Source organism: Lemur catta, chromosome 4, assembly GCF_020740605.2.
Source record: "Lemur catta isolate mLemCat1 chromosome 4, mLemCat1.pri, whole genome shotgun sequence".
Classification (NCBI taxonomy): Eukaryota; Metazoa; Chordata; class Mammalia; order Primates; family Lemuridae; genus Lemur; species Lemur catta.
In genome coordinates this window covers 10154364-10179381 of record NC_059131.1, presented here as the reverse complement: position 1 = coordinate 10179381, position 25018 = coordinate 10154364, and the positions used below count along the sequence as shown (strand labels likewise).

At 40.0% G+C, this 25018-nt stretch overlaps 1 protein-coding gene across 1 annotated transcript in view; it reads left to right on the top strand.

The window, feature by feature from the left end:
* NBAS (NBAS subunit of NRZ tethering complex) overlaps nucleotides 1-25018 on the top strand; it is a 319324-nt gene that overhangs the window by 238859 nt on the left and 55447 nt on the right. Inside the window, exon 45 of the mRNA XM_045549061.1 lies at nucleotides 23683-23901. Within this exon, the coding sequence (XP_045405017.1) occupies nucleotides 23683-23901 (219 nt within the window). The remainder of the gene's footprint in view (nucleotides 1-23682; nucleotides 23902-25018) is intronic.

The window sequence follows — 25018 nt, the reverse complement described above, 5'->3', positions numbered from 1 at the left end:
TTGAGTACAACTGCAGCTCGTCAGGGGCCTTTTTTAACCCTCGCGTCCTTAACTCTATTTCTAGGCCAGGATATCAGGTCAAAGAAGAGGTGATTTTTCCAGAACCTATATTAGTGGAGCTTGAGGGTGAGGCCCTCAGTGTGGGAGTTTGAGTCATAGTTTGTCTCCTGTGTTTCTCTCTCTCCTCTTACAACTACTGTTAGAATTCTAATAGATGGAAATAAATATCACAATAAAAAATATTAAGTGTTGTTGGAAGATCTGAAATTGAAGAGTGTAGCCTGGACCTATAGCCCACTGGGCTGTTTTTCACATTCACACTTATTTGAAACTTGACTAGCTAGAACAGCACCAGAAAGTAATTCTCCTCAGGTTTCTGGCAGAGGGAAGCCACATGACACACAGCTTTTAAGCCAGTTCTCAACCTATGCGGAAGAGTATGGAGGAGAGGGAGAAAGATGCCAGGTGTGTTCTTCCTAGAGTTTTCTGTCTATTGATTGTAGTGAAAGTTTTCTCATAATAGAAATAAGAGTTTTGGGGAATGAACTTTTTATTCCCTTAACTGATTAGGCTAATCTCTTGCTAACCAGGGGGGAATGGCAACTGGGGTCTGTCAGGCCCTGGTCCTCATGCTCTACTTCATGAGGCCACTCCTCTCATACCTGCTAGTCTTGTGGGGCATCCTCCTGAGATCACTAGTGGGCAGTTCAGCCTCTGTTTCCAGAAAGTTCTAAAATAGGTCAGGTGAGCACATTCTTCTGACTCCCTGTAATCTAGTCCAAAAATTCCTTTCTCTTATCTGTTTCCCATCTCAAGTTTTGCCGAACTGGATTGATGATTAAAGTTTATCATGTTATACAATAAACTTAAATAATAGTAGAAAATATGCCAAATTCTATAGATCAGCAACTTTAAAATGCCCTAAATTTCAATTTCCATTATTAAATTCTCAGGGAGAAATTAAATTCTCCAAAATTAAATCCTTCTGCCTTTTTAGTTAAAGCTCAATTAAGTCAAAATTTAAAATTTAGAAGTTCAAAAAAAGTAAAGTCCATAGATTATTTTTCCTGGTGTCTGCTCCATCTTAGCCAGAGAAGTCTGCTTTAGGTGTCTGGGTCGAGTCAGGTTCCTTCAGCAGAAAATACCTTCTTTCCCTGGAGCAGTATAGTTTCTTCAGCAAATCTGAAGTTAAATTACTCTCACACCAAGTTTTTCATCATTTTTAAAGACTCTCAAAGAATAATTGAAAAAAAGCTGTACCAGTGTCAGGTCCATATTCATACCCTTGCAATTTAGAAAATGCAAGCAAATCACCAGCCCACCAGTTAACCAAGCAAAATAAGGTTCCCGGAATCTTGTTCTTAGTCCAGTCCAAACACATGTTAGGAGGTTGCTAGAGACCATAGCAATGGCACAGTGGTATGGGAGGGCAGGAGAACAGGCAGAGAAAGGCTTACTGCTTTAGCTTTGCCAGGATATTAGATCAAGCCAGCTGTCCAGAGATTGGTTGGGAAAATCTCCAATCAAGAGGTTAACTGTGGCATATGTTTGCCTCGGAGGAAAGGAAGTATATCCATTCATGCTGTCTCCTCTCTCAGAGACTGATTTGTTTCATATATCCCTGCCTGTAGTCACTATACCTTCCTCATTTCCATTTTGCTCATTTAAGCCCTGGGTTCCTCTCGGTTGAGTGCCGCAGTAGCTGCTGTCACTGCCTGTTTACTGTGGAATCCCACTTGCCTCAGAAACCTGCTTCCCAGGGGAGGGTTTCCCACCCATGCTCACATTTGTTTCATCTGAGAGCCACCCTCAGCAGATCAGCACAGACACCTTTGGAATCTGTGCCCTGAGGACTAGGCAGGACCACTGCCTCTGCTTTGTGCTCACCACTAAATTGTGGTCTCGTGCTGTGTCCCTGGGAGTAGAAATATTTCTGTCATATCTTCAGGTTTTGTTGTAGGAAGAGCAATAAATAACATTCATTTTTCCTTCTCAAGTTATAATCAGTTAAGAGATAGTGGAATCAGATTGATGGAGATTAAAATATCAGCTTTATTGTTTGTAGAATTGGAGTGGAGAATGTGACTTTGTTCTCCATGTGAGCCTTCCTCACTCTACTCCCTGCCTCAGATGTTCAGACAGCCCTGCCAGGCACACAGTTCTGCAGAGCACGTGTGCTTAGTCAGAGGGACTGCCTCCTATTCATGGGCTCCGGAGAGGTGGCCCTAGATTAGTGCTGTCCAGTAAAACTATCATGTGAGCCACATGTGGAATTTGAAATTTTCTAGTCACCACACTTAAAAAACTAAAACGAAGTAGGTAAAATTGTCCTAAGTATTATTTCATCATGTGATCAACACAAAAATTAATGAGATATTTTTCCATTTTTTTTAGGCTAGGTCTTTGAAATCCAGTGTGTTCTTGGAGCAAACCTTAACTCAGACTAGGCACTTTCAAATGTTCATGACCACATTGCACAGATGCAATTCTCTGGGGCAGAAGTTTGAGCCTGATGCAAAGATGTTTACCACCTGAAGGACAAGAATAGTGGAAGAATGTCCTCTTACTACAGTCTGGTACATATCAAAAAGAAAGGGAGAGGGCTAGCTATCTGTAACCAGTTTCCTCTCCCTGTTTCATTTATCAGATGTCACTCCTCCTCTCTTGAAAAATGGGAGAGTGAAAAGCGAAGTAATACTTAACTTCTGGGGACCCATAGGGGAAACTTCCTGCTTTATGGGCCAAGGTAGGAACTCCAAAGAAGGAGAAAATGGTCCCTCCCACACACATCCAAATGGATGTCTAGCTAGCAATAAGTTACAGGACCTTAGAGGTTATCTGTCTTTTACAGATGTCACTGTACATGCAACGTAATATAACAGTAATAACTACTGTTTATAGTTCACTTACTGTATTACCAGGCACTGGCTCAACATTTTATTTTATCTCAAGTAATCATCACAATGGCCCTGCAACATAGATTTAATAATCTCAGTTTAGAAATGAGGAAACTGAAGGTTAGAGGTTAAGTAATTTGTTCATGGCCAGAAGCAAGTTAGTAGTTGGGCCAGAATTCCAACCCTAGTCTTTATCTCCTCAAGTGTATCTTCAGCAAATGATAATTTTTTTCTTCCTTGGACAGGAACCTACCATTTTCTAAGGCAACCTATTCATTTATTGGATACATTTATTATTCTCTTATATGGAGCCCATATCCGCCTGTTCTGTTCACTTTGTCTTCCTTTCTATAACAGCAAAGAAATAGAGCTACTTTCCCCTCAACATGACTGCTCTTTGTGTAATGGAATAAAAATGCCATGTAACCCCCCAAGACTTTTTATCCCCATTTCTACTTTATTCTTCAAATAACCTGGACTACACGTGTTCTAATTCTAATCACATTCTTCTCGACACTGTTTATTTTATATGTGTTCCTCCTAAAAATATATTTAGTGGCTTATACAACACAAATTTATTGTCTTACACTTCTGTAGATTAGATGTCAGACAAGGGTTTCACTAAGCTAAAATCAAGGTACGAGTAAGGCTTACAACTTTTGGAGACCCTGGGGGAAAATCCATTTCTTTGCCTTTTCCAGTGTCCAGAGGTTGCCCTCATTCCTTGATTTATGACCTCTCTCCTCCACCTTCCAAGCCAGCAACAGTTTACCTGCAACCTTCTCTGACCCTTCTTCACATCCTTCTGTCCAGCCAAAACCAGGAAAGGCTCTCAACTGTTAAGGACTCAGGTGATTAGATTGTGTCTGCCTTTGTAATTTAGGATTATCTCCCTCCCTCAAGTTTCATATCCTTAATCACAACTGCAAAGTTTCTTTGCCATGTAAAGTAGCATATTCACAGATTCTAGGGCTTAAGGACATAGACATCTTTGGGGACCAGAGTTCTTCCCAAGTAAGATTTGAGAAACTTCGTAGACTTAATATAATGAAGATTTAACAAAGCACTTTAGTTAAGACCAAATGGAAAAATGATAAAAATCATTGAAAAATATTTGTCAAAGCTGAAATTTACTGTCATGTATACATACACAGTTTTGTTTACTTATAAGTAAATGAATTTTAGTTTATTCAAGATATAACATTTTTATTTTAAATGCATTTACATGCATTTATAATTGGGGTGTGTATTTGTGTGTGTGTGTGTGTGTGTGTGTGTGTGTGTGTGTGGTAAACCATGGTGATCTTTATATGTAATTATTGGTGTATATATATATTATATATATTGGTGTAGAATGAAGATCTTGTAATCTTTTTTGTAATTTTTTAAATAGAAAGGATATATCTCTAATTTACACTTGTCTTAAAGACATGGCATATCGGAAGCTCCTATTTCTAAGTGGAATGTGGTATACTCATATTTTAACCTTTTTTCCTCTAAATTTTATGGTGATTGTTATTGCTATTTTATAATCATACTGAATGCCACTGTGAAAGTGTTATAAAATGTTTTCTCAGGATTATAAGGTGACTATTATAATTTTTTTTTACCTTAAAAAAGTATTTTGCCCATTGATCTCTGGTTTTGGTATAGTCATCATTTGACTCTTGATTCTGACCTGAATGAGGTTTATTTATTCTAAATACTTTCAGGAAATGTTTATTTTAGACCTTTTTATTGCCATTATTCTAGGTGCTGAAAACAAATAAAAGATTGCTATGACCCTTGCCTTTGAGAAGCTCATAGTTTATTGAGGCATATGTATGCATGTGTGTCAAATAAACTAAAATTTATTAATAGTATCAGAAGTACTATTTAAGGATGTTAATAAATTCTCTGTGTACAAGGAAGAGATAATATGTAAATATTTATTGAATGTTAAGGAGCAGCTTTTGGTGATAGGATCAGGAGTTTGGTTTTGGACATACTAAAATTGATACGGCTTTTTGTAAGGTGTCGTCATTGCAGGAAGCTGGCTACATAGGACCTCTCTGTACTATTTTGCTTCTTCTCATGGATCTACAATTATTTTAAAATAAAGAGTTTTTAGAAAGGTTGATACGGCTTTTAAACATCCAAGTTGAGCCATTGATAGGCAGCTGTATGTATGAATTTGGAGTTCTGTGGAGAAGTAGGGTCTGTAGAAATACATTTGGGAGTTGTTAGAGTATACAGAGACGTCAAAACTAGGAGGCTGAATAAAATTCCCAAGACAGTAAGCAGGTAGAGAAGAAAAGAGAGTAGAGGATGAAGCCCCAGGCTTCTAATTCCAAATTTGATGTTGATTGCCTGGTACTATTCTGCTTTAGGAACTGAAAAGAGAAGAAGGTTCATTGGAGCTTGACGTAACCATATAGGTATAAAGTCCAGGATGTAATTAAAGTACTTTGCATGCTTATGAACCCATAAAAAGTCTTACCATTAGTAAGTTGGAAAGTACATTTGGTCCAAATGGGCCATATGTTATAAAGAATGCCCCAAAAGACAAGCAAAGAAGTTTGAATGTATGTAGAGAGGAAACAAGAAGCAAATGAATACGTGTGGACCGTGGCATGAATTGGAGGAAGGGTGATTTAAGGATGTCAGGGTCATGGTATAATAACAAGGGGAACTAATATTTCCAAAAGTCGATCCTAATCATTCAGGGTGTACCTTAATAGTGAAATAGATTAACCATTTTCCTCCATCTCCCTCTTTACATCCAGCCTTCCAACCAGACGCTGTAAGAGGAGGAAGAGAATATTGTAACATTACTCTGTGAATTGTCCCACCAGCCCTATGAAGCAAATTTAGCATCATTTTAACAGACTTGAAATTTAAATCCAAAGGAAGTTAAATAACTGCGCCAATGTTTTATGAGTGACAAAGTTTGACAAAGTCAGGATTCACACATAGGTAGGCCAGCTCCCAAAGTCTGGCTTTTCACTCCCTCCCCTGCCTGAGAAATTTGGCTGCAGAAGCCCATCTGGGGTGATTGTGATTATTGGTCTGACTGGCAAGCTGAAAACTTGTTCTCTGTTTGTACTCAGAAAATTATTTCAAATTGGCTAAGGTAATAATTTAGTGAGAGAGAGAGTAAAAATTGGCCAAAAGACCATGTGCACAGTACAATTATAAATGATAATGCATTCTGCTCCTGAGGAGGAGTCTGGTGGGATGCTGAGCTGTCGGTGTGTTTCTGCAGCCCTCGCAGGCCTCTTCATTAATAAGCTGGAAGAGGGAGTACACTCGCCTTCCTGTGAAGCATGTGGGTTCTAAATACATAAGGGGTGTAAATCTTGGGGAAGACAGAGGAATAAATAAACGATCTCAGAATTATGTGCAGCAAATACCAAAGCATATTTTAACATGATAAAAGCAGTGGAAAAGGAGTCTGAAAATAACCTCCCTACTGCAGAGCTCTTCTCTTTCTGGCAGACTTCGTGGCTCTGCAGCTGTTTATTACTCAACTGTAAATCTTGAGTGACGTGGACTCCCTTTGCCCCTCCATTCTTGTGCATCCTATAAACTCCCTCCTCTCAGTTAAGTACCTTTCAAGCCTATAAACAGATTTATCTCCTAATTGCTATTTTATAAATATATTCTCTAGCCTGTGCAATGAAGGAATTTATAATGAAAAACGCTGCCCTCTCCTCTCAGCTAGTGCCTACTGCTTTGTCAAGTCTTGGCACCCATAGGAAGCATAATAGCAGCTATCTCAGGATGCCAGTGGTTTCTGCCTACTTGAAAGCCCAGGGGATCTCTTTGTAGATGAAGATGACAAACAAATAAATCAATGAAAGATGTGGAGGAAGGAAGGTAGAAATGGTTAATAATGGGGCCAGGGACATAATAATAGGGTTAATAATGGGGCCAGGGATATAATAATGGGGGCCAGGGATATAATCAGGAAAGGCCCCATAGTAGAAGAAGTATTTGAGCTGAGTCTTAACCAGTGAGGATATTTGTCATGAGCACCACAGAAGGAAAACTTGGAAGGGGAAGAGCACTCCAGACAGATTTAACAGTTTTAATAAAATCATGAAATAACCTAGTACCTTCAGTTAACTCCAAATAATATGGTGTAAATGGAAGTGTAGAGATGAGGCTAGAGAGACAGGGAAGGGCCTGGTAATGAAGAGTCTTGTGTATCTGGCGAAGGGTTTAGACTTTATCCTGGAGCAGGTCCATTAGATGTAAATTTTAGGACAGAGGGTGACAGTGTCAGATTTTCACTTTAGCAAGATCACTTTTGTGGTAATTGGCGAAAGGAGCAGAAGCCTGGAGACAGGGAAGCTCACCATGGGAAGGCTGTCACAACATGTCATGGGGGAGGTGACAGTGGACCACGCTGAGGCATCAGCGCCAAGCACACTGGCTTTGGGTTCCTTCCCGGAGTGTGGACTTGTGTGCTTTCTGAAGTTTTCATAATGGATTTTTATAAACATCCTTTGAGGAAGTTCCACCTACTATTTAACCTTTTGTTCACTGAATCACCTAGCAAAGTTCCTTAATCATAGTATAACCATTTTTGGTCCAGCAGACCTAGTCTGGTAAGGGATTTTTTTTTTATGCTACCCTATGTGTAAAAGACTGAGAGATTGATGTCACTTGATCACCATGTATTAAAAATTCTCATGAGGAGAACAGAGCAAAATAATTTTAATTCAACACAGACCCAGGAAAATCTGGGGCGTTTCCTCCTTTAACATAGGCTCTCAGCATGTCGAATTGAATTGAATCTTGACAGATCTTAGACACATCATGAGTTCTTTCAATAGTAGCATGGTAATGTAGAAGGTGACAGTTTTATAGTCAGACCTTCCTGAGTTCCTATCCAGGCCTGACCTTGGGAAAATTACTCTATATTCTGAGTTAAGTTTGCTCTTCTGTGTAATGGGGAACAATAATCACTACTATATAAATATAGATTAATTTTAGAATGTTTTTAGACATAAAGTAAAAATCCAATTAAAATTAGCTTAACTGACCAAAAAATTTACTGCCTCATGTAAGTCAAAGGTCCAGACACGGGGCTGACTTCAAGGTTGGCTGATTCAGCAGCGGGTGTCATTGAGGATCCAGTTTCTTTTCATCTTTCTTCTCTGCTGTCTATGATGTTAGCTTCGCCGTACAGCTCTTTGCTGTAGTAGTTGCAGGATGATAACCTGGCAATAATCGGGGCTGTATTCCTTCCTAATTCACATCCAGCCAGATAGAGTGAGTGAGTTCCCCACAAGCACCAAACAGAAAGTTCTAAGCTTTTTGCTGGTTAGAGCACCCCTGAATCAATCCCTGTGACCCCTAGTATGCCAGGTGCTAATTAGCTCTGGCCTGGCTTACCTGTGCTGATCACTGTGAGGAAAGGGATGAGATTGACCTGGGTAATCTGACTATCAGGACTGAATCCTGGAGCGGTATTGAGTCATTCCTACACAGACTACATGGTCAGTTTACGGTGGAGGTGGTTTTGCGTGGATGTGGTATTGAGTGGATGTAAGGGAGATGACCACAATATCTGGAACACATACCGTGAATAATTATTGTGAGGATTAAGTAAAATAGCATCTATAAAGATTTTGGTAGTAAGTAACCGGTACTGGTTGGTTTGCCCTCTCATTTTCTTTATTCCTCTTTCTCTTATTCTTACCTATGAGGTTGAAAAATGGCATTTGAATTCCTTCAAGCACAATTAACAAAAATCTAGCAACAGCTTAGGTTGGTTTCAATGATCCCAAGTAGTTTTAAGTGTTGGGATAAGATCTGGATTTTCATATTGACACTTGATTTTGATATAAATTCAGTGGGTCTACTTGAAATGATTTTTTTTTTTACATTTTTATTTTTTTTATTTCAGTATATTACCGGGTACAGATGTTTAGGTTACATATATTTCCTTTGTCCCACCCAAGTCAGAGCTTCAAGCATGTCCATCCCCCAGACAGTGCATACTGCACCCATTAGGTGTGAATATACATACCCATCTCCTCCCCCTCCTTTAAATGATCTTAATAACAATTTATGGTGTGTATGACTGCATGTATGTGATAGAAGATTTTTAAATGGAAAATGCGAATGAATGCTTTCAAATTTTGTTAAAACTTGTATGTTCACAATGAACAATGGATAGAAATATTTATTACCGATTGCAGTAACATTTCACCTCATTTCTAACATTCTTCATCCTCTTCTCCATAAAGATAAAGGTGACCTTATGGTATTGAAAAACTTCGGCATGTATTAGCTCTGTGGTCCCCAACCCCTGGGTCAAGGACTGGTATTGGTTTGTGGCCTGTTAGGACTTGGGCCAGCGAGGGGAGCTTCATCTGTGTTTATAGCCACTACCTGTCACTCACATCACCACCTGAACCCCGCCTCCCCACCCTTCCCCCATGGAAAAATTGTCTTCCATGAAACTGGTCCCTGGTGCCAAAAAGGTTGAGGATCACTATAGTAGCTTATGTCATTGCTGAAAGTGAGCAGTAAAGAGAGAGGGCCATTTATACTTTGCTAAAGAATAATTCTATTTCTGGCCGGGCGCGGTAGCTCACGCCTATAATCCTAGCACTCTGGGAGGCTGAGGCGGGTGGATCGCTCGAGGTCAGGAGTTCGAGACCAGCCTGAGCAAGAGCGAGACCCCGTCTCTACTAAAAATTGAAAGAAATTATCTGGCCTACTAAAAATATATAGAAAAAAAATTAGCCGGGCATGGTGGCGCATGCCTGTCGTCCCAGCTACTTGGGAGGCTAGGCAGTAGGATTGCTTAAGCCCAGGAGTCTGAGGTTGCTGTGAGCTAGGCTGACGCTACGGCACTCACTCTAGCCCGGGGACAGAGCGAGACTCTGTCTCAAAAATAAAATAAAAAAAAAAAAAGAGTAATTCTATTTCTGTGCTTATTGTACAAGGCAAAGGGCAAAGCAAAAGAGTATAATTATAATGGTGATTTCTTATTAAATTTATAAGTGAATGTGGCAAGACAGGCATTATTTTTGTGTTTGAATATTTGATTAGCTATATTAAAGCAAAAATTTTTAAATTTAATTTTCACTTTTAGTTGCATAATATTTTAAAAAGTGTTTTATAATAGTCCATATTTTTGATTTTAAAACAGCACTTAACATGCTCTACTAAGCACTGAGGATAAACAGAATAACTAAGAGAAAGGTCCCACTCTGATGGGCCCACAAGTCTAGTGAGGAGAGTGGACACAGACACGACGCAAACACACGTACAGCATTTGGTGGCAGCACACAGAGCAAGAAGCTGTCAGGCTGTTAGCATCACATGAAGTGTCTGTGTTTTTAATGAAGTCAATTAAATATAGCTTAGATAATTTGATATCTCCTTTGTAGCTCCAGTGTTTGCTGGCCCCTGCAAGTCATCCAGTCATCATCAGAGCAGATGTACAGATGTTTTACAAACTCTCACTTATAACCTGTTAGTGGTGCCTATAATTAGTTTAGAGCATTATGGCCAGCACTAAAAACAAACAAGCAAAACAGAATACTAGTTTTTAGATTAGAATAAAAAATATCAATTTATCTCACCTCAGTAGAGCTTGTATTGTTTCATGAAATTTTTGTTTGTTTTTAATATATGCATATATATCTGTGTATATATGTGTGTAATAATTGAATTTTGGTACACAATATTTTTTTACTTTGGGTACTGGACAAGAAAGTTTGAAAGATGCTGGGTCAACTGATTGGCAGCTGGCTACGTACATCAGCAGGGGTGTGTGCCCCAGGAGCTAGCATAGGACAGCATATTGGTGTCTTTCAGTTCTTTTATATACATCATTTAACACGCAAACTTCTCGTGCCTTCAACCTTACCTACTCTGGCTAGACTCCTGCAGTGACCATCTCACTGTCCCTTTGCCTCAAGTCCTAGGAAGCACCTCCACCTGTCTCCTGCACTGACCGTTGGCCAATTGGTTGAGTTACTCAGAAGCTTAAAGTCTCCAGAGCTACGATAGTGGATCACTCACTTCCATTGCTATTAGAATTAACCAGGAAAATCTCATGCAAAATGCAGGTTTCTTTGCACCGATGCCAGTGTCTTTTCTAGCCCCATAGACTGAGTCAATAAGTCTGATGAGGGCCCAGGAATTTATGTTTTTCAGGTAGCACTTTGTTCATTTCAGTACAAGTAGACTAAAAATCCCACTTCAGGAAAAACAATGCTCCAAAGCAGTGGACTTGAACCTTTTTTACTCAAGTACCTAAAAAGAGAACCTAAAATTACCTGGTTACCCTCTCACACTTGATATCTAAAAATTTTGTCATAATTTCAAATGATTACAAAAGAGGGCATAATTTTCAGCACATTTGAAATATTGACATTTAAAGTAAAAATTTTATGTAGCTCTATTTGTATCCAACACAGTGATTTGTTATCTATAACTATCCCTTTAAAAAGTACAATGACACATCTTTAGCAGTTGGAAAGGGAAAGGTAAATTTTGCATCTTTCCTTTTCTTCAAACTATTTCTACTGTTTCTTTTGCCAAAGAGAAATATAAAGCTGGACACTACTTAAAGGCAGCAAAGACAGATTTGTTAAAGTAATAACTACTGCAGAGGGAAGAGAGTCCAGGGTAAAGTGTTTACATGCTGAGGTGTGCTAAAGGAAAGGCATTGAAGGGCATTAAAGGGGTTTGGCCCATGTGACTGGACCATCTGGGTTTGCTAATTGGCACTTATCTGGAAAAGAAACGTCTTGTTTCTTTATGACAGAAGGTAGTTGTGCAAGTTGGAGCAGGGCTCCCTCCTAAGGGTTAGTCCCTTACCCTCCCACCGAGAGCCAGCTGCTTGAAAGTTTGTGTTTCACAGAGACAGCACTGCAGGTCCTTGAGGAGACTTGCAGGTAGAAGATTTACATCTCAAAGGGGCAGAGAAAGGACGATAATTGCAAGCTTTTGAAAGTAACTGCTCTAAAAAGGCATTGAGGGGCCTATTGGCCTATTACCTGGTGGTACCTAGAACAAACAGTAAGTTTTCCTGGTAGCTTTGAACTTCCTTAGCAGGCATTTTAAGGGAAACTGGGGTCATCCTAGGGACATGGCCTTAAGGTGCTAGAAGCCATGCTAGAGTTTAGTCAAGTCCATTAGTGCAGGGGTTTGGACAGAGTCATTTTGTGCAGAGAGTTTTTGCAGTTCTTACTTTGATATAGTTCATAATGCAGTGTCTTTATGCTTAAAAGGTATGTTTCTCTGCATCAGAAATGAGTATATAAATAGAAATTAACATTTAAAAATTTCTTGTGACCATAGGGTTCTAAGATTTTTTTAAATTATTCTGTATTGAGTTATAGTTTCAATGATTATAATATACATTTGATCAGAGCAACATAGATGTATTGAATTTTGTGATAGGTATTATAAAAATAAAATTATATTCCAAAAGCACATCTTAATGAGGTGGATAGGGATTTAAACATTATTTTTACTTAGTTTATGTGCCCTCAGATGACTATTACTTATTGCAAGATTGAGTTCAATATCAGTTCTTTTCTATTTTATATTTTTGTAGATATGAGTACTTAAAAACCTTGCTTACATGAGTAAGTGGATAGGGAAGGAGTTTTGCCATAGCAAGTAAGGCCACTCAATTCTTTGAATGTCCACTAAGTTATAGACCAAAAATCATACAGCAGACTATTGTTAAAAATTATTTTTAATGATCAGCTGACACCTCAATTAGATCCTTCATAAATTTGGTTGAAAACAAAGAATTAGAAGCCTGTGACATACAAAGGGAAATTCGTTATCCATTCTTTGGAGTCCTACTATACACCAGCATTTTGAATTGTCCCTTTGTTTGGTGTTCTGGAGCTTTTGAGATGCCAGGACAGTGTATCAGAGTCAGACTCAGGAAGAACTTGAGGCGTGCCTTTCTCGTGTGAGTGCAAGGGGGCTACTGTGAAAGGTGAGCTGGGCAAGAGAGCAGGCTTCATGCCTTGACTGCCAGCAGGTTCCCAAGAAGATCACTGTTAGGAAAGAATATTTAGAAAAAGTGGAAATTTAGAAACTGATTCGTTTAGAACTATCTGTGCCTGTGTTTCGTTCAGCAAGGCTTTGTGTGCTCGTGGCATAGCCCAGTTTGGAGATCCCTGGCCGAAGGAGAATGTGTGAGTTTCCCAACATGGCAGCCATGCTGGCCCCAGCCCTCTGCATCTCTTCTCCTGCAGGACAGTGCCTTGCCTGAGCACATGCACGCACACATTGGTACCACCAGGAGCTTTTCTAGATATGGCAGGGGAGTGAGACCACGGGAGGAATAGCGTCTAGCTTTAGGAATCAAACTCCTGGGATAGTTTGAGCTTTTTAAAAAACTATTCCCCCTACTTTTCCAAATACACTGCCAGGTGCTGCTCTGCATCCTTCCACCCCCCCCACCCCCCATAAACACACCCTTCGAGATGCCTGGAAGTAGTGAGCCACTGTTTCTGGTGAGCGTACGTTGTACCCTTCAGGTGTTTTGGAGCACAATAGAAGGTTGAGAGTTATAGCCATAGAACATTCTCTTTCACAGAAGCCTTATTTAATTCTGCATGCTGCTCTCTCTGCTTGAAATCCACCCTACACCCTTCTTCCACATGAACTCTTGCTGACCCTCCAAGTCCTGGTTCAGGTGTCACCTCCTTTTTAAAGACTACCGTGCCATTCTAAAACAGATTATTTTTCTTGGTGTATCTACACACTTAGTTTATATTTCTAAGTCACATTTTATAAATATTTATTTTTGCATTGACTTTTCCATTAGGATGTATGTTCTTTAAAGGAAGAGACTGTGTCTTGATTTACCTTTCCATCCCCTGTGCCAAGCACAGGCCCAGCACGTGGCAAGTGTTGAGTGTTTGAGCAGGGAGAGGAGGAGGGATAGAGGGACGCAAAGGAGAGAGACTTTGTACAGGAGAACCTGAAAAGAGAGGGTATCTGTCTATCCTTGATTAGTCAAAGAAATTGTTTTCACTATCCCAAATTGACTGTCTTGTTAAAAAAACATATGAATGAGATAATTTTTCTATTGACTTTCCTATTATTTTATACAGTTGCTATTAACAGTGTAAACAGTATATAAACCCTGATTTTTCTACCTTATTCTGTAGGTAGCAATTGGGTTTTCTGAAGTCATCTGCCATTTCCTAAATATCAGCCTTATGTTCAAAGTCATGCTATGTTCATTTTAAAAATTTAAAAAAATGCTTAGCAAGATTTAGCAGCCTTAAAGTAACTGCAGATCATACAAGTTGTCTTGGTAAATTTTGAATCAAGCCATTACCTGAGAACTCTGATACTGATTGTGTCACTTTCCTGCTGAAGATCCTTTCCTGCCTTGTCAGGCATGAAGATGTCAGGAACAGTGTCATCAGCCTGGTGCACGGGGCCCTCATGTTGTCCTCCCTGCTTCATTGTTTCTCTTCCTCATCCTCAAGCCTCAGCTTGCGCTCTGCATTCCATCCTTGCCCACGTCCTTCCAAGTCCCCACTTACTCCTTTGCCTGAGGACCTCTTCAAATTCTTTCTTCCTTGTCTTGATTCCAACTCACTCTCGAGTACTCTCAGAGATTTCCGCCTTTAGGAACCCTTTCCTGACTTGCCTGCCCCTCACGTCCAGTCTGCACAGAGTGCCCCTTCTGAGGGCCTCCATAGCATCTTGTATTTCCGCCATTGCAGTTGTGTAATGATTATGCCTCTCTGTATTTCCAGCTAGACTTTGACATACCGAGAGGCAGGGACTTAATCTAATTTTGTCTGTGTCACTAGCACCCAACCCAAGGCAAATGCACAGTGTCTACTCAGTGGATGTGTATTGAGTGCACAAGTGGAAGCCACGAGGAGTTGGATGACGCTGTGCCTCTTCCTGCACGACTTCTCATTACTGTGGCCTAGCATAGTCCTGATGGAACACATTTGGTCCCAATTTTTTGTTTGTTACAAGTCCCTTAAAACGTCCTTTTGCAATGTCTCCTAGAGCCTGCTTAACGGGAATAGGATGCTGCAGAGTAACTGGGTAACTTGGAGCCTTTTGGAGCATTCTGGACCACAAGTACCTAGGAATGTGTTCATAACATGTAATTTCATTGCACTCTTAAAGGTTCTTTGTTTTCTCTGTATTTTGATCAGAGTTGTTCAGTAATTTAGCAGCTATTTACTGTTTGTCTGCAATGTGCTAGACATTATATTAGGTGCTAGGGATAAAGAGATTAGAAAGGTACAGTTTGTATCCTGAAGGATTTCATTATTTAGTCAGGGAGATGTACAAGTAACCAAATGATTTTAGTGCAGTGTGATGCATTCTTTGATACAGGTAAGCACAGAGCGTTTTAGGAACTTATAGGAGTGGTATAACCTGGAGGATACGATGTCAGGGAAGGCTCCCCAGGGGAGTGAACTCATGAACTGATTCTGGAAGGACAGGTAAAAGGAGGCCCAAGAAAGGATGAGTTTTTTTTTCCTCAGATAACTGTAGTTTTATTTTTTCTTTGAAATAAGTTTCTCTTACAGCGTGTTTTTAAATGGGACTCTAATAGGACACTTCCATGTAATTGTCTTCGGGAAACAAGTTGCCATAAGTGGCTTCCAAATCAGATTTCTTAGCTAGCCTGGCATTCAAGGCCACTTATTATTATTCTCAGTTTATTTTTCCAACTATAGATTTTTAATATTATAGGTCAGGGTTCAGTAAAGTGTGACCTACAAGTCAAATTTAGCCCACTGCCTGTTGATTTTTTTTTTTTTTTTTTTTTTGAGACAGAGTCTCACTCTGTTGCCTGGGCTAGAGTGAGTGCCATGGCATCACCCTAGCTCACAGCAACCTCAAACTCCTGGGCTTAAGCGATCCTACTGCCTCAGCCTCCCGAGTAGCTGGGACTACAGGCATGCGCCACCATGCCCGGCTAATTTTTTCCATATATATTTTTAGTTGTCTAGATAATTTTTATTTCTATTTTTAGTAGAGATGGGGTCTCGCTCAGGCTGGTCTCGAACTCCTGACCTCGAGCGATCCACCCACCTCAGCCTCCCAGAGGGCTAGGATTACAGGCGTGAGCCACCGCACCTGGCCCACTGCCTGTTTTTATACATCCCTGACCTAAGGCTGGTTTTTACCTGTTTTTAAAGGATTGCAAAAACCAACCAAACAAACAAAATATATGTAACAGAGACTATATGTGGGCTGCAAACCTAACATATTTATTGTCCAGCCCTCTGTATGGCCCCCCTGTCTAAACTAAAGTGCTCTGGTGGTGATACACATATCATAAGCTTTCCTACTTCTGCAGCTGTACTTTTGCTGCTCTTTTTGAAACACTGCCATTCATCCCTTCATTCATTCATTTATTCAGCAAAGGGTCATTTGTTATTAGGTATGAGCCACCATTCTGGGCTTTGGGAGTGTAGCAGTGACAGGCAATAAGCAAGTGGAAACCCCATATGTCAGCTATGAAGGAAAAATGAGGCAGGGTAAGGAGAAAGGTGGCGGGAGTGCTGGCTTTTATGGAGTGATCAGGGAAGGCCTCTGAAAAGATGGCATTTGTGTCGAGTGCCGAGTGAAGCAGAGGGACAAGCCGTGAGGCTGCCTGGGAGAACACCTCCAGCAGAGAGACCCACCGGCACCAAGGCTCCGAGGGGGTCAGGGAGGCGTGCTGGAGTGACCCAGGGTGCAGGAAGGGAGGAAACAGGATGAGGCTCAGAGCGAGGGGAAGAGCGGATCACAAAGGGCCTCACAGGGCTTTAAATCGGCTTTTATTCTTAGTAAATTGGGAGGCCACTATGTAGATTTGAGCAGAGGAGTGACTTGATCAGATTGACATTTTTAAGGTATCACTGCGCTACTAGGTAATGCTGAAGTTACAAACTAACCCCAGGATCACAGTGACCTAGCACAACCAGTTCCCTCAGGGTCCGTACCCACTTGGGGTCTCCTCAGGAACCTGGTCAGGAGTAGAAGGGGGCCTGGGAAGTTGGGTGTGATTACCTTAGCCCAGAGTGAGACGTGACACTTCCTCTCACAGTTCCTGGGGCCAACCGGTCACTTGATCCCGTCTAACGACAAAGGGCCTGAGAATCACAGGGAGGTAGATGCATTCGTGGTGAGTACCACTGGCTGCTACAGCCCACCCTTTTGTTCACCAGGCATTTTTCTTCCTGCCACAGAACACACTCCACCCTTCTGCTAAGGGAACAGCGCAGGGCCCCACCTAGTCACATGTGGAGCCCAAAGTCAGTGTAGTTCAAGGTCGGCTGCGCATCAGGTCCAGCTGTGATCCAGACTGTGAACAAAATGGCCAGATCCTCCCCCGTGCTTGCCGCATGCCCACCCCTACACACGATTTACAGGGTGAAACAGGGGCGAGATAATTTCATCAAACACTCTGCTTGGAAAGGAGGAAATAGGAGATACTTGGCAAATACTGCTCTGAGCCAATTTTGAAATTCTCCTGTAGAGGCACTGTGAGAGCTTCCCTGCCGTGGGGCAGGTTATGGTCCCCCGTTAGGTGCAGAGTCTGCTTTCTAGAGCCAGCCCTGTTGTCCTCTGCTCTCCGTGACCCCAGCTTCTCCACTGTAGAGAAGTCTTCACTTTCTTCCTTGGTCACATGTGGACTGGGCGTTGGAGACCTGTGCCAGCTTTGAGAGCTGCCCAGCTTTGTCAGGCTGCCTGGGCAAGGTTGAAACCCAGACCATTTAGTTCTAGGCAGTCACAAGCATCTGTAGCCGAGATTTGTGGTTTCGAGGGCAGCACCACTACCTTGGAAATTTAGTAGGGTTCTTATATGTTTGATTTCTCTCAGGGTCATGTGCCCATAACCACATCTACAGGGTCTTTTTGTTTGCTTATTTTTTGAGGCATTGTTCTCAGATACTGTATATCTTTGATGTATCACTCCCAATACATCATCTCTGTCAAAGGGGGCTAGCTTACAGCACCAGGTTTCTGTTGGAGGACCACATCATTAATTGGATCTGTGCCCTGAGTCATTTTGTCCAACTGAAAGAATTTATGAGGTGTCACACCCTTGGTTTATCTTTCCCCTGAAGCATTTTAATCTTCCAAAGGTTTTACCTGGCATTTGTTATCTAGGGATTTCTCCATCACATCCTTTATTGCGGGGGTCTAGAATTATTATAGTAAGGTTATTTTTTTTTTAAATCAGTAAAGCTCTGAATTTCTAAGCTATTTCTTTATTCCTTCTCACTCTGGACAATATTTTCTTAACCAATCTCTTTCTTTTAATAATTAGCCACAGCATCCTATAACATCTAAAATGTACCGCTGGCGGTCTATTTTCCAACCTCTCTGGAGCTACAAGTTCCTTAGAAATATGATCTTCCCCCAGGTTACCACAGGAAACAGTTTTGTTAAATATTCATTATAGCATAACGTAGCTTAGTATTTTTGCAGTGTCTGATATGTGAAAACTAGAGCCACATACTGCCTTGCTCTTGGTACCTGTTGGATGTCAGAATAAGCTAAGGTACATAGTGACTTAACACCACAAAGCATTAATATTCCCTCATGCTCCTAATCCAAGAAGAGAATGCAGAGGAGTCTCTACCAGAAAGTCACTTAGGAACCAGGCTAATGGAAGCTCTGCCACTTTGTGTGGGCACCATCCAGGCCCCGCACTCTCTTCGGTCGCTGTGGCTGGCAAAGGGAGACTTCATAATGCCCCATGTGGGATTTTGATTGCCTTGGCTCGGAAATGGCACGTGTCCCTTAGATTTCATTGGCTGGAACGTGGCTCATCCTAACTGCAAGGGAATTGACACATGCAGTGGAGTAGATGGCGTCCTTTTGTTTGGTGAGCACCACTATCTCTGTCACACTGGGAGACAGGTCAGAACCCTTGCAGTGCTGTTTGTGACAGAGGGCAGTGGCTGGGAACAGGGAGGCAGTGAAAGTGATGGGAAGCGCTTAGAGTCTGGATATAGTTTGAAGGAAAACCCAGTAAGATTTACCAACGTCATAGATGACTCCTAATTTTTTTCCTTTCTCACTGTCTTATCTCCCATACACTGTGTGTGTGGTTTCTTTGTGAACCTGGTTCATCCTTTTATCTCATTTTTCCATAGGACCTGGAAAATAGATGTTTAGTACCTGTTTATTGAGTGATGAAACAATTTAGCCACTTACCTTTTATTTCACAAAATCTACATTATTTTAGAATAGCAATTACCAATTACTGCAGAGAATAGTTAAAAATAAATCTTTATTGATTATTATGGTAATGATGTGTATGAATGACATGTTAATGCTGTGGGTTAGAGTGTTAAGAATAAAAGTGCCATGTGGCCAGTAGGTATAGTAAAGAAATTCCTGTATTTTTAAATTAAAAAAAAATTTTTTTAGAGACAGTCTTGTTCTGTTGCCTAGCTGGTATGATGTGACATGATCATAGCTCACTGCAGTCTCAAATTCCTGGGCCCAAGCAATTCTCCCATCTCAGCCTCCTGAGTAGATAGGACTGCAGGCACACCGCCACACCCAGCTAATTTTTTCATTTTTTTGTAGAAACGGGATCTTACTATGTTTCTCAGGCTAGTCTCTAACTCCTGGCCTCAAGTAATCCTCCCGCTTCGGCCTCCCAAAATGTGGGGATAACGGGCATGAGCCACTGCACCCAGGCAAAAATTGCTATTTTTTATTCTAGTACATTTCTTCAATCATTTTTTTTCTTTTACTTCAGTTCCCTTCATCATAGAACAGTTTAAAGAAAATAAATCTTCTGGATGTAAATACAGTGTTAAAACTTGTATTTCTTAATCATATCTTGGAGTCTTTCAGCAATCAACCTGTTTTTACAAAGTAAAGTGGGTGAAAAGCTTGAATTAAGTAAAATGCCTAGTCAAATAAAAACCCTTACATCTTTACTGTAATATCATTCTGCTTTTAGAGACCCTGGCTATCTCAGGAAAATTAACATAGGGTTGCATCTTTTTATACTCAGTGTTCTTAAGTGTCAGGTTATTTAGTTATTTTGGAATATTTAGTTATTTTGAAGGATCCTTTAAAACAGAAATATCTTATTCTGATGACACTATGGTAATGAAGTCAAATAATTTAAACTCTTGAAAAAATTTGTTTGCCTCTCGTGACCAATAGCATGTTTTATGAAAGCATGGACTTCATTGTAAGTCTAGACTCCATAGTGCTGAGGAGATAAGAGTCTATACGTATATAAGAAGGTGGACTATGTGCTTGGATGTCAGAGCAGAAGACTTGCCAGTGGACTGGCTGTAGATGCTGAAGAAACAGATGAGTCTGGGTTGACTCCTCATATCTTGGTATTGAAACATAAGTAGGAATTTGTGTTGCAGAGAAGAGAGAAGGGAGCATTTCATTGAGACAGCAAGACATGTCAGGACACCCGGGAATGACGAAAAGTCTGTGTGGCTGGAGCTTAGGGTGTGGGTTACAATTATACTGTGAGGCTAGATGAGAGTTAGTTTGGGGCTAACTTGTGCAAATCCTTGAGTTCCATGCTAAGGAATTTAGGGAGCTTATAAAAAAGATTTTTCTAAAAGGGATTTATATGACAAATTTGTTAGGAAGATGAAAAACTAGCAGGAGAATGGCACACATATTTTCTCAGTTGGTCATATTAAACTTCAGCTTTCATTTGCTGAGCACTTAACTATGAGAAATGCACTGTGCTGATTATTTTTACGTATTATCTCGTTTAATTTCTGAAAATGACATCATGCAGTAGGTGGCGTTTTTTGTACTTTGTAGATGAAGAAACTAAGGCTTGGAGCACTTTATCAAGTTACCTAAATATTAAACAACTTTTCTGAGTTTAGTGCCCTTCCTACTTATCATCCATTCATTCCAGGGTTGGTTGACAATGACAAGTTAAGCCTTGGACAACAAAGATCACATCTGGACCTATCTAAGGGCATAGAGACCCTTGTGTTTCTTTCAGGACCTTACTTCCTGCCTGTGTGAATTCGCTGCATGTCTCTATTCTCTTGCTAGTCTGTTGTTGAAACTCTGCCACAGGACACAGTAGGCTAGGAAGAGTATATACATTTGGCCAGCTGGCATATCCAAATAATTCCCCAAACATGCATTTCTTGGGGGAAGCAAATCTAAGTTATTAGGAAGAAAAGATTCACCATACTATATTAATTCTTATTTGGCCTTGATTTTGTTCATCATCGGGCACTGAGCCAGCGTGCATGCTCTGATACCCTGTCAGAGCCTGTGAGGCTGCAGAAGGGACCCAGTGGAGCTGTGTGATGTGTGACGATAGGGGGCGCTGACTTGGTGACCAGGGGTCTAGATTCTGGTTGTTACCCTCTTCGCTCACATGATAAACCCAAACATGTCACATAATCTTCCTGCAGCTCAGTCTTTCCTTCTACATAATGGAGGAAGGAGAGGTTGGTTGGAATGGACACGGTTCTAGTATCTTGTATTTCTAAATCACAGGAAGGAGCTCACAGTTTATTTGGGGGAAAAGATAATAACATATAGGAAAGGGTTCATAGTATATCTGGGGAAAATGATAATAACATAATTAATACTTGCCAATCATTGGAGGCTTCTGATTTTTTTTAATGTCATAGGTGCTTAGAGGCAGAAATCTGGTAAGAAGTGGGTGCTACAGAACTTACTTTGAAGCTCCATTTGCAAAGGAAGCATTTAGTTACAATTCAATGGAAATAGCACTTTCCTAAAGATACCTTTAATTGATATTTATATGGGATTAAGAAATTGTAACCTATCAACATTTTAATAGAATAATTCTATTACTAGTTATTCTATTATGTAATGGGCCTTGGAGGGAGCTCCTAGTGTGGTCACTGATGCCATGTATTTAAACCTGTTCCTACTTTTCAGTGTAACCAGATACATATAAGGACTGATTTTAGGAAATAGGAAAAATTCAATGGAAATCAAGCAGGTGGGAGGGGGAGGAAGAGATAGGTGAATTCACACCTAACAGGTACAGTACACACTGTCTGGGTGATGGACACACTTATACTGTGACTCAATCTGTACAAAAGCAATTCATATAAACAAAATGCTTGTACCTCCACAATACTCTGAAATAAAAAAAAAATGAAATAGGGAAATTAAGATTTTATCCTAGGACTCTCTATCTGTTTTTATGGGTTTTTTTAAAAAAAATATCAACACAGAGTCCTTTAGAAGATATAGTAAAAATGTACTTGGATAGTTCACAGGAGACTTAGATCGGGATCCAAAGCAGCACAAGTCAGGAGGGCCTGTAAGGCCCCTAGAATTGCTCAGAGGTGTCTGGTTCCTCCTTCAAAATGGGCAAAGTTTAGACTTTATTTTGTATGCTTGAGAGTAAGCTTAATATTTTTGATATTATTAGAAAAATATAACTCCTGCATTTCTAACAGTGCCTGACACACATCAGTGAATAAATAATTAAATACAGTGTAGTTACAGAAACTTTGGAAAATAGAGAAGAAAAAAATTGCCCATAATCCCAACACCTTAATAGTCATTAATTTGTGTGTGTGCGTGTATATAGCTGAATACATATATTTTATATGCATATACAAGTTGAGTATCCCTAATCTGAAAATCTGAAATGCTCCAGAAGCTGAAACTTTATGAGAACCAACATGACTCTCATTTCCTTCTGATTTCCGATTTTCAAGTCAGGGATACTGAACCAGGTTAATGCAAATTTTCCAAAATCTGAAATTTCAAAACACTTCTGGTTCCAGGCGTTTCAGATAAGAGATACTCAGCCTGTATGTTTACACATAAAATACAAAATATATAAAATACATATATTTCATATACAGATATAGTTTAAATTTTAGTATAAACATGGTATAGTTTTATATCCTTATTTCTAAAATTTAACATTTTATGATAAACATTTTTCACATTGCTATACTGTTTTTAATTCTAATGTTAATGACTGCATAATATCCTAACCAGTAATTTATCATATTTCTTCTATCAGTTAGATTACTTTTGAAGTTTTATTTTTGTAGTCTTTTTCCAGTTAAAATCTTTAGGCCTATACTTCTTTTTTTTTTTTTTTGAGACAGAGTCTTGCTTTTGTTGTCCGGGCTAGAGTGAGTGCCGTGGCGTCAGCCTAGCTCACAGCAACCTCAAACTCCTGTGCTTCAGCGATTCTACTGCCTCAGCCTCCTGGGTAGCTGGGACTACAGGCATGCACCACCATGCCCAGCTAATTTTTTTCTATATATATTTTTTTAGTTGGCCAAATAATATCTTTCTATTTTTTTAGTAGAAACGGGGTCTCGCTCTTGCTCAGGCTGGTCTCGAACACCTGACCTCGAGCGATCCACCTGCCTTGGCCTCCCAGAGTGCTAGGATTACAGGCGTGAGCCACCGCGCCCGGCCTATACTTCTTTTCTTCTTTTATTTCCTTACAATAAATGATCAAAAATGGGAATTATGGTTGTAAAACTGACTGCTCATTTTTGCTCTGTAACCAGCAGTCAATGTAAATACTAGTTTCATCAGAACATCACCTACTTTGGCTATTATCATTTTTAAAAATCTATATTACTAATTTAATAGTGCAAATGGTACCTCACTGTTTTTGTTTTCTTCACAGAAGAGAAGCTAGTATAATGGAAGTCCTACTCATTGTTTAAAATTGTATATATTAAAATTTATCTTTTCTTCTCTCTACTTCACTAACATCTTATTCAATATCCCATATATAATAACGTAGGGCTGGTTTGTCTCACTGTTGTTTAATGCCTTTTTTTTTTCGTTAAAGCTATCCGTGGAAACACGTAAAGAGATGACTAGAAAGGCTATTAAGACAGTCAGACATTTTATGGAGAAGACAAGAAAAAGAAATTCAGAAGAAGACATTCATGAAGTTAGTGATTCTAAAGTTACCTATGCAGATGCTTTGAATCATCTGGAGAAATCACTTGCTCACCTGGAAACCCTCAGCCATAGTTTCGTCGTTTCTCTGAAGAATAGTGAGCAGGTAATGAAATGGAAACATCTGTGTGCTCATGCACTCAGATAGCATCAGCATATTCTTTCATTTATCCTTTAAAGCTACATTAGTAGTTTTGATAGGGTTTTTAGACTAGCAGATGTCCTTGAAAATGGTCTTCAAGCCTTTATAGTTTAACCTCTTCATTATCACTGATTGTCAATTCAGTTTTCACTCCTTTCAAAAGGATTTTAGGCCATTTAACACAGTTGATGCCTGAGGAGGAAGAGGGTGAGGGAGTGGGAAGGGTGGGAGAAGAGGAGATGGTTAGCCGAGTGGAACCCTGGATGGATGCCTGGGGCTGGGGGAGTGGTCTCTAAAGTTACAACATGAGAACGCGATGGTCCTCAGGCTCTGCTGTTAGCTGGTATGGATTTTGCTCTCCAAATGAGTAATGATAGGGTTTTCCCCTCTAATTTTCAGAAAAATTCAGGCATAGCCTACCATGGCTGCCTCAACAGTTTCTTTGAAAATACGTACTCCTTATTCTGTTTTGATGTTACATGCTTCCAATATAACTTTATTGTTGAGAGGAAATTTTTGGCTAATAAAATTTTTCCTAGATGATTTCTAGATGAGAATGTCTTGCTGTTTCTAAAACATCATCATGAGGTTCAGAACCTTGCCCGTGATGAGGTTCGAGGACCCATGTGTGAGGGCTGTACGAGGAAACCAGAATCCTTTTGAAGCCCTCAGAGATTTTGTTCTGTATCTTAACAGTTGTGGAATTGGGATATTCTTTTCCATAACTGGAAAGTTGACAAATTAGTAAGTAAATCATTTTCATATGAGTGAAAACAGTACTTAGATATATGAATAATATTCCATTTACCCTTTAATGCTATGGTAAATGAACTTGTAAGTGGCCACTAACCTCCTCTTTCACTTTTCATAAACCTTAAACGTTTATTCGATTGTATTCTTGGCTTGTAGAAAAATGTTCCTGACTAGAAAGATCTGTCTGTGGAGAGGAATTCAGATAATGAGAAAATGGAAGACTTCAAATTTTCTATTAGGCACATAAATGCAAACCCCTCATTGAAAAGATAATGGGAACAATTTAAGTTTAAAAGCAGTTTTATTTCATTTTGTGTTTTTCAATGCC